The 20,974-nt window shown below is 44.2% G+C and overlaps 1 protein-coding gene across 5 annotated transcripts in view; it reads right to left on the reverse strand.

Annotated features, from left to right (window-relative positions):
• The window catches only part of LOC133119569 (leukotriene B4 receptor 1-like), a 15,121-nt gene extending 3,113 nt beyond the window's left edge, over positions 1 to 12,008 (reverse strand). Inside the window, exons 1-5 of one of the 5 annotated variants that reach the window (XM_061230080.1) lie at positions 11,671 to 12,008; positions 10,747 to 10,913; positions 3,659 to 4,322; positions 594 to 791; positions 177 to 220 (exon numbers count right to left, since the gene is read on the reverse strand). In XM_061230080.1, coding sequence (XP_061086064.1) covers positions 177 to 220; positions 594 to 791; positions 3,659 to 4,309 — 893 coding nt within the window. In that variant the 5' untranslated portion in view covers positions 4,310 to 4,322; positions 10,747 to 10,913; positions 11,671 to 12,008. Of the gene's footprint in view, positions 1 to 176; positions 221 to 593; positions 792 to 3,658; positions 4,323 to 8,263; positions 8,413 to 10,746; positions 10,914 to 11,670 lie in introns of those variants that run through there. The other 4 variants (XM_061230081.1, XM_061230079.1, XM_061230082.1 and 1 more) reach the window with 4 other exon arrangements.
• Positions 12,009 to 20,974: the final 8,966 nt, after the last annotated feature.

Genomic DNA, 20,974 nt, shown 5'->3' on the forward strand with positions numbered 1-20,974 from the left:
ACAGCACAGTCACTGAGTATACAGCAGAGTGACTGATTATACAGCACAATCACTGATCACTAATGGGATTGTTGTTCTGGTGCCTGACACACAGAGTCACTGTTGCACAATGGCATTGTATGTGATTGGTTTTGAAGGTACATACCTCTCATAACCCTAACCCTAACCCTACATACCTATTGCTGAGGGGTGAGGATGCTGGAAGGAGCTTAGCCAGGACCTGCAGATACAGAGACATACCCACATCAGACCAACACCCACACACACCTAACCCTAATCCCAGTTTATTTAGAGAGACATACCTACACACATACGCACCCACACTCACACACACCACAGACACAAACATACACATACACCCACACTCATACACACACCACAGTTATGCACAAACACTCACACACACTACAGATATGCACACACATACATACACACACATGCACAAACATGCCTATATACACAAACACACTCACAGACACTCACACTCACAGACAGACACTCACACACTCACACACTCACACACTCACACACTCACACACTCTCACACTCTCACACTCACACTCACACTCACAGACACTCACACAAACACAGACCTGCACCATGTTGTTGATGTGGTAGGGCAGCCACAGCAGGCCGAAGGTGGTGATGATGACGAGGATGAGCTTCTCGCTGCGGATGCGGCGGTGGAAGCGGGTTTGGCGGAGGCGACACAGGATGCAGGCGTAGCTGCAGATGATCACGCCATACGGGAGCACAAAGCCCATCACCGTCTCAAACGTGTAGTGGATCACCTGCACACAGCAAGATCAGCTCAATCCCACCCACACCCTAACACAAACCATCATGTAGTGGATCACCTGCACACAGCAAGATCAGATCAACACAGACCTATCCACACCCTAAGACAAAGCATCGCAAAACCACCTGCCTGACCCTATCCTATCAGCTGTCCTCCAGGCTATATTCAGCGAGATCCATTCTTATCTGTCTTCCATTATTAAGAGCTCCCTTGCTCTGATGGTAAGGTTCCCCTGGCTTTAAACTGGCTTGTGTTACCCAGCCCCTTAAGAAAACAACCAGTATCATGACTGCTTTTTCTGTCCAAACCTCTGGAATGAGCTATACTTAACCAACTGTCCTCTTTTCTCCAACAGCACAACCTGCTCCACGCTCACCAGTCTGGCTTCCCATCAGGGCACTCAACAGAGACTGCTCTCCTGGCTGTGATGGAGCCTCATCCCTCTTCTCTGTCCTGTTCCTCCTTGATCTGTCTGCAGCATTCAACATGGTTTACCACCAACTCCTGATCTTCACCCTGGCCAAGATGGGCCCTCTTCTGGTTTATGTCCTATTTACCAGATAGGTCCTACCAGGACACCTGGAGGGGGTCTGTCTCTGCTCCTCATCCCCTTTCTCTCAGGAGTCCCACAGGGCTCTGTACTGGGGCCTCTGCTGTTTTCCTTTTTTTTGTAAATGTGCTACATAGCTTCTCATATCACTGTTATGCTGATGATCATCAACTTGTCCTCTCTTCCCGCAGTCAGCCACACAGGCTAATGAGAGTATCTGCCTGCCTGGCCTACCTGGTATCACCTGAAGCTCAACCTCAACAAGACTGAGCTGCTCTTCATCCCTCACAGAGCCTCCCAACCACAAGAACTCTCAGTCACTGCTGATGGTACGACAGAGCCTCCCTACCACAAGAACTCTCAGTCACTGCTGATGGTACGACAGAGCCTCCCTACCACAAGAACTCTCAGTCACTGCTGATGGTACGACAGAGCCTCCCTACCACAAGAACTCTCAGTCACTGCTGATGGTACGACAGAGCCTCCCTACCACAAGAACTCTCAGTCACTGCTAATGGTACGACAGAGCCTCCCTACCACAAGAACTCTCAGTCACTGCTGATGGTACGACAGAGCCTCCCTACCACAAGAACTCTCAGTCACTGCTGATGGTACGACAGTAACTGCCTCCCACTCTGCTGGGGGCCTGGGGGTGGTCCTGGACGACCAGCTGGACTTGAAGGGGCAAGTTTCAGCAACATCACAGTCCTGCAGATTCCATCTGTACAACATCAGGAGGACCATACCAGACCACATACTACATGCAGCTATGGTAATCTCCTGACTAGATCATTGCAACTTCCTGCTTGCAATTCTGCAAGCCAAAATTCAGCCCTACACACCAGCTCACCACTCTACCCTGCTGCTACACACCAGCTCTCCACTGTACCCTGCTGCTACACACTAGCTCACCACTGTACCCTGCTGCTACACACCAGCTCACCACTGTACCCTGCTCCTACACACCAGCTCACCACTGTACCCTGCTGCTACACACCAGCTCACCACTGTACCCTGCTGCTACACACCAGCTCACCACTGTACCCTGCTCCTACACACCAGCTCACCACTGTACCCTGTAGTATATAGTGCTCTCACCACTGTACCCTGTAGTATATAGTGCTCTCACCACTGTACCCTGTAGTATATAGTGCTCTCACCACTGTACCCTGTAGTATATAGTGCTCTCACCACTGTACCCTGTAGTATATCGTGCTCTCACCACTGTACCCTGTAGTATATAGTGCTCTCACCACTGTACCCTGTAGTATATAGTGCTCTCACCACTGTACCCTGTAGTATATAGTGCTCTCACCACTGTACCCTGTAGTATATAGTCCTCTCACCACTGTACCCTGTAGTATATAGTGCTCTCACCACTGTACCCTGTAGTATATCGTGCTCTCACCACTGTACCCTGTAGTATATAGTGCTCTCACCACTGTACCCTGTAGTATATAGTGCTCTCACCACTGTACCCTGTAGTATATAGTGCTCTCACCACTGTACCCTGTAGTATATAGTGCTCTAACCACTGTACCCTGTAGTATATCGTGCTCTCACCACTGTACCCTGTAGTATATTGTGCTCTCACCACTGTACCCTGTAGTATATAGTGCTCTCACCACTGTACCCTGTAGTATATAGTGCTCTCACCACTGTACCCTGTAGTATATAGTGCTCTCACCACTGTACCCTGTAGTATATAGTGCTCTCACCACTGTACCCTGTAGTATATAGTGCTCTCACCACTGTACACTGTACCCCACCCCCATAAGAACTGCTCCCTCACTGCCCATTTTCCACCACAATCTGCAGACTCATCTCTTCACACTGTACCTTAACTCCTTTGTGGGAGTCCCCTAATCTATTTTCACTTGCTTTTCACTTGTTAATCTCTATCTTTAGCCCCTTGCATAGTTACAGACTTGGCCTATCTACCTTGTGTACTAATCTTATGTTCATTGCTTTACTACCAATCATATGTGAATTGTATCCTCTGACCTGTTCAGTTGTTTGTTCCATGACCTTGATATTCACTTTTTGGTACAAAAGCGTCTCCTAAATAAAATGTAATGTAATGTAACCCTAACCCCATCCTAACCCAGGACAGGTACCCGGTGAAGGTACCCAGCATGATACACACCACAGCAGAACTCTCACTGTAACGCTAGGAGCTGAGGTTGCACTTGGGGCTGAGAGGACAGTAACAGTGAGTAAGCTGCTTGGGACACTCATAGAGAGAGGAAGGAGGGAGGGATAAAGGGGGAAACAGGAGAATACAGAAGGAGGTATCGCCTGTCACTCACAAGTTCTTGCGGGCTGTGTTCGGGCTCACACACAAGGACAAGGCGGAGTTTGGTGCTGATCTTCCTCTGCTGGCGGAACAGCAGCGGAGGCAGGGACAGCAGCAGCACGAGGAGCCACAGCGCCCCCAGGAGGCGGAGCACAGTACTGCGTGCCCCCAGCCCCCGAGCCCAACGCGGCCCCACCAACAGCGACAGCCTCTGCAGGCTCATCAGGGTCATCAGCAGGATGGACGCGTACATATTGGCACAGCACAGGTAGAACAGCAGCTTGCAGCCCACGTTCCCAAAGTCCCAGCTCTGTCGCGCCAGGTACGCCACGAAGAAGGGCGTGAGCGCCATCAGGAAGCCGTCGGCACACGCCAGATTGAGGATGAGGAGGGTGGTGATGGAGCGTCGGCGGGCGCGGGCGCGGATGCTCCAGATGATGAAGATGTTCCCGGGCAGGCCCAGGAGGAAGACCAGGGTGAGGATCAGCGCACCCAGCAGGGCAGACATGTCATTGCTCACGATGGGGCGCTGGTCTGTGGTGTCGTTAATGAGGGGGGAGTGGAGGGAGGAGGGGGGGGAGGCACTGCGAGAGGCTGCAGAGGTGGGGTAGGACAGAGGAGGAGACAGGGAGGTGAATAAGGGTAAGATGTGGTTTAAGGCCATCGTTTATGGTGAGCTGTGAAAGAGAGAGAGAGAGAAATTTAAAACAAAAGTGTATAAACAAACCTGGTTCCCCAACCCTAACCCTAACCCCTAACATTTACATAAATTCAAATATCAATAGAGAAAACCTTTTTCCACTCAATAGCTGAGCTTGTATCATCATTTCTATAGAGCGGTAAAACTTACAGAATTCATAAAGATCTCCTCAAAAGACCCAGACTGCGGGCATCCTGGAGCACTATAACCTATGCAGTGCAGTCCATACATATTGGACAGTGGCACTGTTTATATTATTTTTGCTCAGTAGTCCAGCACAATGGATTTGAAATGAAACACTGAATATGAGGAGCAGACTGTCACTTGTAATTTGAGGGCATTTACATCCATACCGGGTGATCCGTGTAGGAACTACAACCGTTTTTATACGTAGTCCCTTCATTTTAGGGACCAAAAGTAATTTGACAGTAATTTGACTTCTTCTCAGCTGTTTCTAATTAGCTAGGTGTGTTCAATTGCACCCTTACCATGCTGAAAAAAACAGCCCAAACTAGGCTAGCTGGTAGCTGGAAATTTCAAGCTGGTCATAGCGGGATTTTACAGCAGGCTAGTACAGGTTTAAGAAAGCGTTCTGTATCTACAGTACCTTGATTCAAGGCTTTTGATTCTATTGCCTTTGGAGTCTAATACAAAAATATTGTGTTTGTCAATATGAGGGCCAGAATTCTGCCAATGAAACCATTATGAAGAAATAACTAAATAAAAGTCAGAGAAATAGGCCATAGAAATAGGCTTACAAAATAAACAGTTTGGAACATTATTGAGAAGACATTATATTCAAATATCTCAGAAAGTGAATGGTCCATGCCATGCCAGTGAAGCTGTTGTTGTACCAAAGCTCCAGTAAAAGTACCCAGCTCTGAACCAAGACTTCCTGTCTGCACTTCCAAAGAAATGAGTTACAAGGGGCATGAGCAGACAGGAATGGGTATGCAACATCACTCTCACACACACTCACACACACTCACACACACTAGAAATTAGTTACAGGGGGCATGAGGACACGGGTAATGGTGTGCACACACTCAGCACACACTGGACAGCAACGTTCTTCAGAAGAACTTTTTGGTGTTGAAAAAGCCTAACTCACATTAACTCTCAGATTTACCCTGCAAGTTCAACAACACACCACTCATCGTGATGACTGTTACAATGCTTTGGAGATTATGATAGGATTATTCACATCCTGTGCTTCCTCCATCCTCTTACTTCTCAATTTACCTTTGTATTTCCACTGTAAAGTGCCTTTGTGTCTCTATAAATGGTAAATGGTTGGTAAATGGTTGGAATTTATATAGCGCCTTTATCCAAAGTGCTGTACAATTGATGCTTCTCATTCACCCATTCATACACACACACACCAACGGCGATTGGCTGCCATGCAAGGTGCCTACCAGTGCCTACCAGCTTGTGAGGAGCATTTGGGGGTTAGGTGTCTTGCTCAGGGACACTTCGACACAGCCCGGACGGGGAATCAAACCAGCGACCCTCCGACTGCCAGACGACTGTCTTACTGCCTGAGCCAATGAGACGACTGCTCTTACTGCCTGAGCCAATGAGACGACTGCTCTTACTGCCTGAGCCAATGAGACGACTGCTCTTACTGCCTGAGCCAATGAGACGACTGCTCTTACTGCCTGAGCCAATGAGACGACTGCTCTTACTGCCCGAGCCAATGAGACGACTGCTCTTACTGCCCGAGCCAATGAGACGACTGCTCTTACTGCCTGAGCCAATGAGACGACTGCTCTTACTGCCTGAGCCAATGAGACGACTGCTCTTACTGCCTGAGCCAATGAGACGACTGCTCTTACTGCCTGTCGCCCACAAAAAAATGAGACAGAGACACAACAGACTGCACATAAACATACACTCACAGACTGTATAGAAACACACACAGGGCTGTATAGAAACACACACAGGGCGGCCAGTAGCGTAGTGATTAGGGTAAATGACTGGGACACGCAAGGTTGGTGGTTCTAATCCCGGTGTAGCCACAATAAGATCCGCACAGCCGTTGGGCCCTTGAGCAAGGCCCTTAACCCTGCATTGCTCCAGGAGAGGATTGTCTCCTGCTTTGTCTAATCAACTGTATGTCGCTCTGGATAAGACCGTCTGCCAAATGCCATTAATGTAATGTAATGTAATGTAATTATACCCACATGCTGATTATGGCCTGAGACCCAGAACCTGCCTGTGATGCACCACTCCCTCACGCACACGCACACGCACGCGCACAAACACTCACGCATATACACACACGCACTGTTATTCTCACAAACACACACAATATCACTTCCACAGAATAACACACTCATACAGTCTCACACACACTCCATCACACTCATGCACTCACATACACACACTCACACAAATACACATACACACTCCCGTACACACAATCACTTCCACAGACTCACACACACACACACACTCATTCACTCACTCACAGTCACATACACACACCCTCTCAAAAGCAGAGATCAGAGTGATCTACACACTATCTACTGAACATTCTACACACTCTATTCAAATGCATCTGATGGTGAGTGTGTGTGTTTTCGGTTTAAAATGCCTGTCCCTGAAAACAGGAAGTTCTCCGTGCGGAGCTCTGATTGAAGAGCACAGATCCACAGTCATAAAGCACCCAGCTGGAAGAGAACAAATAGCACCACAGATATTCATGCTCTGTTGCACAGACACACATACACACACACTCACACAGTGCTCTCTCTCTCACACACACACAGTGCTCTCTCAGACACACACACACACACAGTGTGCTCTCTCACACACACACAGTGCTCTCTCTCTCACACACACACATACACACACACAGTGCTCTCTCTCACACACACACACACACACACACATACATACACACACACACAGTGCGCTCTCACACACACACACACACACAGTGCTCTCTCTCACACACACACACAGTGCTCACACACACACACAGTGCTCTCACACTCACACAGTGCTCTCTCTCACTCACACAGTGCTCTCTCTCACACACACACACACACACACACACACTCACAGTAATCTCTCTCACAGACATATAAAGAGTGGATGAGACAGTAGAGTCAGGGAAAGGGGAGGGTGAACATGCTGAAACACGTCTATCTCCCTAGCCTTAGCCAAAGTCACAGCACACAACTCTCAATACTCACCAACTACAAACAACAACTCCCAATACTCACCAACTACAAACGACAACTCCCAATACTCACCAACTACAAACAACAACTCCCAATATTCACCAACTACAAACAACAACTCCCAATACTCACCAACTACAAACAACAACTCCCAATACTCACCAACTACAAACAACAACTCCCAATATTCACCAACTACAAACGACAACTCCCAATACTCACCAACTACAAACAACAACTCCCAATACTCACCAACTACAAACAACAACTCCCAATATTCACCAACTACAAAGGACAACTCCCAATATTCACTAACTACAAAGGACAACTCCCAATACTCACCAACTACAAAGGACAACTCCCAATACTCACCAACTACAATTCTCAATATTTACCAACTACAATTCCCAATATTCACCAACTACAATTCCCAATACTCACCAACTACAACTCCCAATATTCACGAACTACAACTCCCAATACTCACCAACTACAAACTACAACTTCTAATGCTCACAAACTGCAACTCCTAATACTGACCACTCACTAACTGCAACTATCCCTGAGTATGTTTCAGGTACTACTTCAAACAAGCAAGCCTCAGATGTTACTTCCACTGAAAAAAGGTTCAGGTTCCTGGTGGCAGTGCTAACAGTGTTGCAGGGCGGAGGAGAGTCGAGAGACGTCCTAAGGGAGGAAAGAACATAAATGTGATTACCATTTCACCTACCTGAACACAACTGACCTGGCTGATCACCCCACCCAGCGGATCACCTGGCTCCCAGTTCTGTTCTCTATGTCTTTCTGGACTTTTTGTGCCCTCTCTTTCTGTCAGCCGTCCTTATCTCACTGAGAGAGGGGAGGTGTGCCTCCTTTTCTTGTGTTTCAGTTCCTGAGTCACACACACATGCGTGTGCGCGCGCACACACATACACACTCAAACAAATGTCAGTACTGCCCAAACAGGTGAATCAGGGTTGAAACACTTCTGACTTTCGCAATCAGTGTTCCACATCGTCTCTCCTGTACCAGAGCCAACAGGCTGATTCCACATGCTGATAGCACAATGATTCATATACTTCCATGCACCTTGGTTTAATCTAATGCTCTCTGCTGTATTCATGTGTAAATGTTTTATGCTGTACTAGGCCTATGTTATTATTTCCTGTTGCACCCAACCTTTTTTTGTTCCACTGGTAAATAGCTCGATTGAATAGTGAGATAGGTGGCCAGAGATAAGAACTGCAAAATAAAACTGAAATTGTTCTACACTTTCCTTCTTTTTCTTGTTTTTACTGGGAGAGCGGACACTTGGCTGGTGGACTTCTCTCTGAGGTAAACACAAACATTACGGTCTGACTCCTATAATCTGCAGACCAAACAGCTCCCTTTCCGATCACTATGGGAATATTATGTCCACAGGAATCTTTATTGCTTTAATCAGTTTGTTTATTGGTTTATTGCTAGGATGGCAGGTGCGCAGTTGAGCAGCCGGGGGGGCTGGGGGGGGGGGGGGGCTGCTGACAGGATGAAGATGCAATCACACTTGCATAGCGCATATACAAGCTACCCAGCAGGCCCTTTAGTACCCTCCTATTAATTTTCTATAACAGCAACGGTCAGTATGATCTCATTGTTTATAGCTTGGGCTCCTTCCAAATGCAAGAAAACATCAGTGCATCCTTTGTGGAAGTATTTTTTCAGAAAGTCTGACATATAAATGATCGACCTGTTGATCCACCTCTCCCCATCTGCCACACATCTGCCACATCTGTAACTGACGTGGTTTCAAACTGACATTTGAAGGAGTGAGGGCATTCCATTTGCTTAATTCACTTTACTAATGTTTCTTTCATCTTTTCCAAGCCTCTCCAGATGAGTTGAGTTAGCCCCATGCGTCTCCCCTTCATTTCTTACATTGCACTTCAGTCCTCCCCCAGGCAGAGGTCACTATAGCTTCTTTGTCTCATACGCTCTCATACGCTCTCATACGCTCTGAGGCTTTGTCAAGCCCCTTCTCTTTTTTTTGATCAAATGTTTTTTTTTTTCCAACAAGAAATGTCCAGTACAAGGTACAAGATGCAGAATCCTAATGAAGCAGACAGTTCGGTAATCGGCAGGTGATCCACACAAGTCAAAGTACAAACACATAATCCAGAGTCCAAAGCCAGGCAGAGTTAAAAAATCTGGATATCCAAGAACAGAAGAGAACACAGAAAGGAAACAGAACAGAGGAAGGTGTGTGGGCCGACGCGTGACTCTGGAGAAGAGCCTCTGGGGCGAGCAGACGACAGGAGCCTGGGGTAGCCTGGGGTACAAATTTCAAAGTTCGAGTTGGAGCTTGGGTCCAGGGTGGTACCCAAGAGGGTGCTGGAGACAGAGTCAAATGCTGTCAGTACATGATGCCAAAAGTTAGTCACGCCCCCTCGTCTGGATGTGCAAATGCTTCATTCAAGCCCCTACAGCTCCGTCAAAATGTAGCTGCTCATATTCTAAGTAGAGCAAAACGCTTTGAGCTCATCAACCCAGTTTTACCATCTCTCCATTGGCTACCTATTACATTTCACATTGTACTCCTCCTCACATTTTAGGCCTTAAATGGGTAGAGCCTTTTCCTCTGAAGCCCCTCTCCAGTGGAATGATTTACCCATTGAAATTTGTGAACCAGACCCTTTCTACATTTAAGTCTATGGATGGCCTGTAGCGTAGCGGTTAAGATACATGATTGTTTCGATTCCCGGTGTAGCCACAATAAGATCCGAACAGCCATTGGACCCTTGAGCAAGGCCTTTAACCCTGCATTGCTCCAGGGGAGGATTGTCTCCTGCTTTGTCTAATCAACTGTAAGTCGCTCTGGATAAGAGAGTCTGCCAAATGCCAATAATGTAATGTAATGTCTAGGCTCAAATCTTACATATCCAGCAAATCCTTTAGTTGAGGGACACAGCTTGGTGTTGGCATGGACCATAGAGTCTCTGGTGGACTAAGTGCTGACTGCTGTTGTTGTATCATGGCATGGACCCTCTGTGCTGAGTGGATCTAGCTGTGGTCTGGTGTTGATGGCCATAGGGTCGCCCTCATGTCTGTGCCAGTCCCCTGCCTCTTGTCCCCTAGTTATGCTGCTATAGTGCTATTCTGTCAGGGTTCTTCCTTATCACACACAGGCTTCTCTTTCCCCCCTTTTCTGCTTTCAGTTTCAATTTTACCACTTACCATCCACTAATCATTGTTCTGTTTCTGCCCATCTCCCCCAGCTCCAGGCTCCGGGCTGGAGCTGTAGCTCAAGCACCACAACTTGACCCCAGGTTCAGCTAGCCTGCCACTTCTTCCCTCCTTGTGCCAAGAATGGACCTTCCTGGATAATCGTCTATATTTTTCATCTGCATAAGGTCAATTCCACAGTAATGTCAACCTGAGCATGAACACAATAAACTTACTTCCCAGTTATTATATCCCAAACAGTCAATTGCGACCATTTTGAAATCTAAATAAAATGTAGGCCAATAGGAAAATGCTTAAATTGATTTATTAGTCCCATTACCATTGAAATCAATGCTATTTGGCAGCCATCTTGAACATTCTAAACCATTTCAGATAGTTTTGTTAATGTCAAAACTGACATTCAGAACCATTTCAGATGACAACAGATGTATTATGATAAAATTTGATTGGGATGTAGATCAATCAAAACGCATTTCAGATATGTCATTTCCATAACACTGGTATCTCATGAAAATCAAGACGAAGACTATTTTCAAAATCGCTATTTCCATGTTCAGCCAAACGTCCTACATTACATGGTCATCAAACTTTCTGAATTAGATTTTAAAATTCAGTTTAGAAAGCGTATAGTTATTTTTCTGGCTTAACAATATGTTTAAAATAATTGTTTTTACCTTTCCCTTCAGCCAAGTGGGTGCTATGATAACATGCATTAACATTTTTTATCATGTAAGAAGAGTAATTTTCCTGAGAGATTTTGTTTGTCATTTTGGTCCAAATGTCACATCCATAATGCTGGAATTGCCCATAATTGTCATTTGCCTAATTTATTATTTGTATAATTATCCAATTTATTAATTTAATTTATTTATATATTACATATGGTAAATGCTGAATTTACACATAAATACTCACGGTTCACCCAGTGCCGGCCAGAAGCAGATGGGCTCCTCTGAGCCTGGTTCTGCTCGAGGTTTCCTCCTGTTAGTCAGGGAGATTCTCCTGCCCCTGTGGACCTAAGCTTGCTCTGAGGGTCTCAGGCCTGGGCTCTTTGTAAAGCTGTACAAATAAGCACTATACAAATAAATTGGTCATAATAATATCAAGTTAATGTACAAACATATAATCCAAAACACAAAGCTGGCAGAGTCTGAACATCCGGAAATCCAAAAACAACAGAACAGACCACAGAATGGAAACGTGTCAGAACACTAGGCTAGAAATGACCAGAACCAACTTTACACGAGCAAACAGAACTGACACACTAGCAACGAAAGAACCGACAGGCAGGCTTAAGTACACTACAAATGAACTAAATGATTAACAGGTGTGGGTCCTGGGGAACAGATGATGAAAGACAAAGAGAAACAGCTGGGACAAGACAGGAAGGAAATCCATATAATGACTGGAGAGCAGAGACACATAATGGGGAGAGAGGGAAAACAAGGACTGGAGTAAACGTTTTTTATATGAAAAGGGGAACAGAGTGACAGAGTGAGCTTTACAGTCTTACATATGTTACATATGTTCTGTGAATAAAGTTGTTTGTGTTGTGTGCATTTTTAGATACACTTGGAAGATGGGCCCCAATTATATCCCAAGGAATTTCATAGTGGATAGATCTTTAACCTGCATGACATGTATTGCATGTGTAGGAAGCTCTGTTCCCCAAGTTTTCATTGCCAGACGCAAATGTAGGTATATGTAAAATGATGTACCAGGTAGGTTGTATTGCGATTTTAAAGCCTGGTCAAGCCCCTTCTCAAAGAATTATCCCATTTTCACCCCCTCAATAATCTAAGTTGATTAATTAACGACACTAATTAAGCACAGATGATGAATAAGGCTGGGTATTTGTCACAGAAAGTTTTGACTGTCACAGAGTAGTCCATTTTCATGAAGCCCTTGCTTTATAAGGAGGTAAAGCAGATTTAACGGGAACGATACTTCCGGTATACTGCTCCATTCATCTCAGTGCGTTCCGAGAAGGGGGTGGGATAAACAGTGTTGTGGTTTGAGGGTGTTTGTTGCTGCAATTCCTCTCTTGGCCGTTAGGAGTCCGAAATTACCTATTGTACCTTTAACTGAGGCAAAGAGCTCAACAGGAGTGGGAAATCTTTCTACCTAGCTAACCATATGTAGCGTTTGCTCATTAGCGAGCTAGCTTCCTAGCACCAACATGGTCAAATGTATTATGTGTAAATACGCAGTCCTATGATGTTTTGAAGGGGACACAGTATTGGTTTATTTTATGTAATGGTGATTTAACTTACACGTAAATTGTTATTTTTCTGACGCGCCACCAAAAGCTAGCTATATGTCTGGACCCAATCCAGTGACCTGGAGGAGACCGTCGGTCACGGTGCGCAGTGACTACGCAAGACCGGGGTGCGCTCATGGCCTGGGCAGCGCAAACAATTAAAGTATGCTAACAAACTACCTAGCCAGCTGTCAGTGTAACATAGCAACACTTTTTAAATTATTATGGAAACATTGCATAAACAGTTCAATGTTTTGACAGCTTGGCTATGTAGTAACTTAGTTTAACTGTCGACGTTGGCCTTGCTTATTATTTAGTTTGGAAACAGTGCCTTTAACAGATGTTTTATATGTACAGATTCGTGTCACTTGAGTTTTTATTCACGTCGTGTCGCTAATATCACACGTTCACTGACTAGAAACTATGCTGTCAGTCCCAACTAGCGTTACCTAGTTAACAGTACCATAATAATAATCACTTCTATAGCTAGGTGACTAGTTTGCTTAACAGAATCAGCATTTATCCGCACCTAGCTAAACGTTAGTTGAGCGAAAGGTCGATTTTGTGGATCGTAACAGGTAGCTAGCTACAGACGGAATTTGTCTTTTTACCCGTCGATCAACACAAATATTTAGCGTCTGTTTTCCTCTTAACACAAACACCAGTGATGTTTTATTAGACAAAGTCAGTAATTTTTAATTGGATCTGTTTTCCTTCTGAAGAAGCTTTCGTGGCAGCCTTGCTTACTCGCTGCTTTAAGAGCGACTAAATTTAGCCTTGAAGAAGTGAAACCCAATTTACTGTGGGGGTAATACTAGTGACGCGTTTCAGGGCAAGTAAACACGCCAGTGAAAGTGTCGTGGCTGTCGGGTTTTTACATTCGTTTTCGTTGTAATTGTCTATAGGTTATACTGCATCTCATATGACATATAACTTTAAACCAATCGACTTGACTTTGCTCATTGTTTATCGTAATGTAATGCGTATGCACAGGTAGCTAGGCTATAGGCGATGTCACAGAAATTATTTCGAGGGGTTTGCGTGTTAGGGAGCACTGCTTTCACCAAAGCGGTCTAAAAACTGCCGAAGCCCTGAACTAGCAGTGTTCTATTGCGATCCATTTTGTCTTGACCCATGTACAATTGGGAAGGTTTTTTTTTAACACTGTAATTAAGTGAAGACCGGTCGTGAAAACTTTGCTGAAACACAAGTATTTACTGACTTTATTATTAATTTCAGTTTTTACACAACCTGATACACGAGAGCGCTGTATTAAATTGTATTAAACCTAAGCACTTGATATATGTGCCCAGTCTGCTACGTTTGAACTCCCGGCTGTGATGACCGAGGCGCTGTGATGACCGAGGCGCTGTGATGACCGAGACGCTGTGAGACCCGCGGGATGAGCCGGCGGACCCTGGCCTGCACGCCGAACAGGTAGGCCTGCGGACTGGAGCGGAGACGGGCGTGTGTCAGCCGCACATAAAGCAACACAGCCGGAAGTAAAATAGACTTGTGCAAATGGGAATGTTTGCTTGTGTAGATATGAATTATGGCTTGTGCAAATGGGAATGTTTGCTTGTGTAGATAGGAATTATGGCTTGTGCAAATGGGAATGTTTGCCTGTGTAGATAGGAATTATGGCTTGTGCAAATGAGAATTCTGTATAGAGGATGATAACTGTGTGTGGTGTATGCAGGATGCTGACTGTGTGTGTGTGTTTGTGTGGGCGTGCTGAATGCAGGATTCTAACTGTGTGTGTGTGTGTGTGTGTGTGTCTGTATGCCGGATTCTAGTAGTGTGTGTGCTGTTTGCAGGATGCTAACTGTGTGTGTATGTGTGTGTGGGCTCTATGCCAGATTCTAACAGTGTGTGTGTAGGATGCGAACAGTGTGTGTGTGTGTGTGTGTGTGTGTGTGTGTTTTCTGAGTGAAATGATTGTTGGTCTCTCTGTCCCTGTCTCCATATTTTCTCTCTTCTCTTTATCTGTCCCTCTCATTCGCTCTTATACACGCTCTTATACACGATCTTATACACTCTGATACGCTCTCTCATACACTCTTATACTCTCTCATACACTCTCATACTCTCTCATACACTCTCATACACTCTCATACACTCTCATACTATCTCATACACTCTCATACACTCTCATACACTCTCTCATACACTCTCATACACTCTCATACTCTCTCATACACTCTCATACACTCTCATACTCTCATACACTCTCATACACCCTCTCATACACTCTCTCATACACTCTCATACACTCTCTCATACACTCTCATACTCTCTCATACTCTCTCATACACTCTCTCATACACTCTCATACTCTCATACACTCTCATACTCTCATACGCTCTCATACACTCTCTCATACTCTCTCATACACTCTCATACTCTCATACACTCTCTCATACACTCTTATACTCTCTCATACACTCTCATACTCTCTCATACACTCTCATACTCTCTCATACGCTCTCATACACTCTCTCATACACTCATACACTCTCATACACTCTCATACTCTCTCATACACTCTTATACTCTCTCATACACTCTCATACTCTCTCATACACTCTCATACACTCTCATACTCTCTCATACTCTCATACTCTCATACACTCTCATACTCTCTCATACTCTCTCATTCACTCTCATACTCTCTCATACTCTCATACACTCTCATACTCTCTCTCATACACTCTCATACTCTCTCATACACTCTCATACTCTCTCATACACTCTTATACTCTCTCATACACTCTCATACACTCTCTCATACACTCTCATACACTCTCTCATACACTCATACACTCTCATACACTCTCATACACTCTCACACACTCTCATACACTCTTATACACTCTTATACTCTCTCATACACTCTCACACACTCTCATACTCTCTCATACACTCTTATAATCTCTCATACACTCTCATACACTCTCTCATACACTCATACTCTCTCATACACTCATACTCTGTCATACACTCTCATACACTCTCATACTCTCTCATACACTCTCATACACTCTCATACTCTCTCATACTCTCTCATACACTCTCATACACTCTCATACTCTCTCATACACTCTCATACACTCTCTCATACACTCATACACTCATACTCTCTCATACTCTCTCATACACTCTCATACACTCTCATACTCTGTCATACACTCTTATACACTCTCATACTCTCTCATACACTCTCATACACTCTCATACTCTCTCATACACTCTCATACACTCTCTCATACACTCTCATACTCTCTCATACACTCTCATACTCTCTCATACACTCTTATACTCTCTCATACACTCTCATACACTCTCTCATACACTCATACTCTCTCATACACTCTCATACACTCTCATACTCTCTCATACACTCATACTCTCTCATACACTCTCATACACTCTCACACACTCTCATACTCTCTTATACACTCTTATACTCTCTCATACACTCTCACACACTCTCATACTCTCTCATACACTCTTATACTCTCTCATACACTCTCATACACTCTCTCATACACTCATACTCTCTCATACACTCATACTCTGTCATACACTCTCATACACTCTCATACTCTCTCATACACTCTCATACACTCTCATACTCTCTCATACTCTCTCATACACTCTCATACACTCTCATACTCTGTCATACACTCTTATACACTCTCATACTCTCTCATACACTCTCATACTCTCTCATACACTCTCATACACTCTCTCATACACTCTCATACTCTCTCATACACTCTCATACTCTCTCATACACTCTTATACTCTCTCATACACTCTCATACACTCTCTCATACACTCATACTCTCTCATACACTCTCATACACTCTCATACTCTCTCATACACTCATACTCTCTCATACACTCTCATACACTCTCACACACTCTCATACTCTCTCATACACTCTTATACTCTCTCATACACTCTCATACACTCTCTCATACACTCATACACTCTCATACTCTCTCATACACTCTCATACACTCTCTCATACTCTCTCATACTCTCTCATACACTCTCACACACTCTCATACTCTCTCATACACTCTCATACACTCTCATACACTCTCATACACTCTCATACTCTCTCATACACTCATACTCTCATACACTCTCATACACTCTCATACTCTCTCATACACTCTCATACACTCTCATACTCTCTCATACTCTCTCATACACTCTCATACACTCTCATACTCTCTCATACACTCATACTCTCTCATACACTCTCATACTCTCTCATACACTCTCATACTCTCTCATACACTCTCATACTCTCTCATACACTCATACTCTCTCATACACTCTCATACTCTCTCATACACTCTCATACACTCTTATACTCTCTCATACACTCTCATACTCTCTCATACACTCTCATACTCTCTCATACACTCTCACACTCTCTCATACACTCTCATACTCTCTCATACACTCTCATACACTCTCATACACTCCTCATACACTCTCATACACTCTCATACTCTCTCATACACTCTCATACACTCTCTCATACACTCTCATACACTCTCATACTCTCTCATACACTCTCATACACTCTCTCATACACTCTCATACACTCTCATTACTCTCTCATACTCTCTCACACTCTCTCATACACTCTCACACTCTCTCATACACTCTCATACTCTCTCATACACTCTCATACACTCTCATACACTCTCATACACTCTCATACGCTCTCATACACTCTCTCATATGCTCTCATACACTCTCATGCACTCTCTCATACACTCTCATACACTCTCATACGCTCTCATACACTCTCTCATACACTCTCATACGCTCTCATACACTCTCTCATACGCTCCCTTTGTTCCATCTGACAGCAGGCCAGGTTTCCAGAGTCACCTGCCCAGGTGAGGGGTGGTGTGTACATGTTCAGAAAGCTAGCTGTGTGTGTGTGTGTGTGTGTGTTCTCTTGTGCTGTATTTGCAGTTTGGAAGTAGAGTGCAACCACTACATTTCTGTTTGTGTGTGTCCACTTCTTATGTTTACTACTCTCTCTCCACTGCATGCTCTCTCTCCCTCTCTCCCCTCTCTCTCTCCCTCTCCACTGCATGCTCCCTCTCTCCCTCTCCCTCTCCCTCTCCCTCTCCACTGCATGCTCTCTCTCTCCCTCTCTCCCTCTCATCCCTCTCCACTGCATGCTCGCTCTCTCTCTCCTCTCTCTCTCTCTCTCTCTCTCTCTCTCTCTCTCTCTCTCTCTCTCTTCTCTCTCTCTCTCTCTCTCTCTCTCCTCTCTCTCTCTCTCTCTATCCCTGTCCTATCCCTATCCTTCTCCCTCTCTCTCTCTCCACTGCATGCTCTCTCCTTCTCTCTCTCTCTCTCTCTCTCCCTCTCCTCTCCTCTCAAATTCAAATTCAAATTCAAATTGCTTTATTGGCATGACAAAATTTGCATTTGTATTGCCAAACCATGGCAAGGAACATGTTAAAACAGGTGAAAATAACACAGTAATATGATTATATATAAAAAAACAGGAAAATAATGAACAATAATAAATCTATATTTACATATATATACACACGTATACATGCACATGCATATTCATACACACGTACAGTGGGGCAAAAAAGTATTTAGTCAGCCACCAATTGTGCAAGTTCTCCCACTTAAAAAGATGAGAGGCCTGTAATTTTCATCATAGGTATACCTCAACTATGAGAGACAAAATGAGAAAAAAAAATCCAGAAAATCACATTGTCTGATTTTTAAAGAATTTATTTGCAAATTATGGTGGAAAATAAGTATTTGGTCAATAACAAAAGTTCATCTCAATACTTTGTTATATACCCTTTGTTGGCAATGACAGAGGTCAGACGTTTTCTGTAAGTCTTCACAAGGTTTTCACACACTGTTGCTGGTATTTTGGCCCATTCCTCCATGCAGATCTCCTCTAGAGCAGTGATGTTTTGGGGCTGTCGCTGGGCAACACGGACTTTCAAATCCCTCAAAGATTTTCTATGGGGTTGAGATCTGGAGAGTGGCTAGGCCACTCCAGGACCTTGAAATGCTTCTTACGAAGCCACTCCTTCGTTGCCCAGGCGGTGTGTTGGGATCATTGTCATGCTGAAAGATCCAGCCACGTTTCATCTTCAATGCCCTTGCTGATGGAAGGAGGTTTTCACTCAAAATCTCACGATACATGGCCCCATTTCCCCCCCACTTTCCTTTACACGGATCAGTCGTCCTGGTCCCTTTGCAGAAAAACAGCCCCAAAGCATGATGTTTCCACCCCCATGCTTCACAGTAGGTATGGTGTTCTTTGGATGCAACTCAGCATTCTTTCTCCTCCAAACACGACAAGTTGAGTTTTTACCAAAAAGTTCTATTTTGGTTTCATCTGACCATATGACATTCTCCCCAATCCTCTTCTGGATCATCCAAATGCTCTCTAGCAAACTTCAGACGGGCCTGGACATGTACTGGCTTAAGCAGAGGGACACGTCTGGCACTGCAGGATTTGAGTCCCTGGCGGCGTAGTGTGTTACTGATGGTAGCCTTTGTTACTTTGGTCCCAGCTCTCTGCAGGTCATTCACTAGGTCCCCCCGTGTGGTTCTGGGATTTTTGCTCACCGTTCTTGTGATCATTTTGACCCCACGGGGTGAGATCTTGCGTGGAGCCCCAGATCGAGGGAGATTATCAGTGGTCTTGTATGTCTTCCATTTTCTAATAATTGCTCCCACAGTTGATTTCTTCACACAAAGCTGCTTACCTATTGCAGATTCAGGCTTCCCAGCCTGGTGCAGGTCTACAATTTTGTTTCTGGTGTCCTTTGACAGCTCTTTGGTCTTGGCCATAGTGGAGTTTGGAGTGTGACTGTTTGAGGTTGTGGACAGGTGTCTTTATACTGATAACGAGTACAAACAGGTGCCATTAATACAGGTAACGAGTGGAGGACAGAGGAGCCCTCTTCAAGAAGAAGTTACAGGTCTGTGAGAGCCAGAAATCTTGCTTGTTTGTAGGTGACCAAATACTTATTTTACCGAGGAATTTACCAATTAATTCATTAAAAATCCTACAATGTGATTTCCTGGATTCTTTCCCCCCATTCTGTCTCTCATAGTTGAAGTGTACCTATGATGAAATTACAGGCCTCTCTCATCTTTTAAGTGGAGAACTTGCACAATTGGTGGCTGACTAAATACTTTTTTGCCCACTGTATATACACATATATACACACATACATATAATTATCTCCTTCTCCCTCTCCTCTCCCTCTCTCTCTCTCTCCACTGCATGCTCTCTCAATATCAAAAAAAATATTTTTCTCTAATATTATTGTATTTTTCACATTTTAGCAGGAAGTGCACCTCCGTTTCAACCTCACCTGTCATACAGTGACCACCTCTCTCTCTCTCTCCTCTCTCTCTCTCTCTCTCTCTCTCTCTCTCTCTCTCTCTCTCTCCCCCCCTCCCTCTCTCTCTCTCTACTGCATGCTCTCTCTCTCCCCCTCTCTGTCTCTCTTTCTCCACTGCATTCTCTCTCTCTCTCTCTCTCTCTCTCTCTCTCTCAAATTCAAATTCAAATTGCTTTATTGGCATGACAAAATTTGCATTTGTATTGCCAAAGCATGGCAAGGAACATGTTAAAACAGATGAGAATAACACAGTAATATGATTATTATATAAAAAAAATAATAATAATAATAAATTTAAAAAAAATTAAGGATAATAATTAACAATAATAAATCTATATATACATATATATACACACATATACATGCACATGCATATTCATACACACGTATATACACATATATATATATACATACATACATATAATTAGACACATCTTTCTAACATACTAATAACAAGCTAATCTAATAATAACAGTTTATATAACAGGTAAATTTAATATGTGTGTGTGTGTGTGTGTGTGTGTGTGT

The sequence above is a fragment of the Conger conger genome, unplaced genomic scaffold, assembly GCF_963514075.1.
Source record: "Conger conger unplaced genomic scaffold, fConCon1.1 SCAFFOLD_155, whole genome shotgun sequence".
NCBI classification, from domain to species: Eukaryota; Metazoa; Chordata; class Actinopteri; order Anguilliformes; family Congridae; genus Conger; species Conger conger.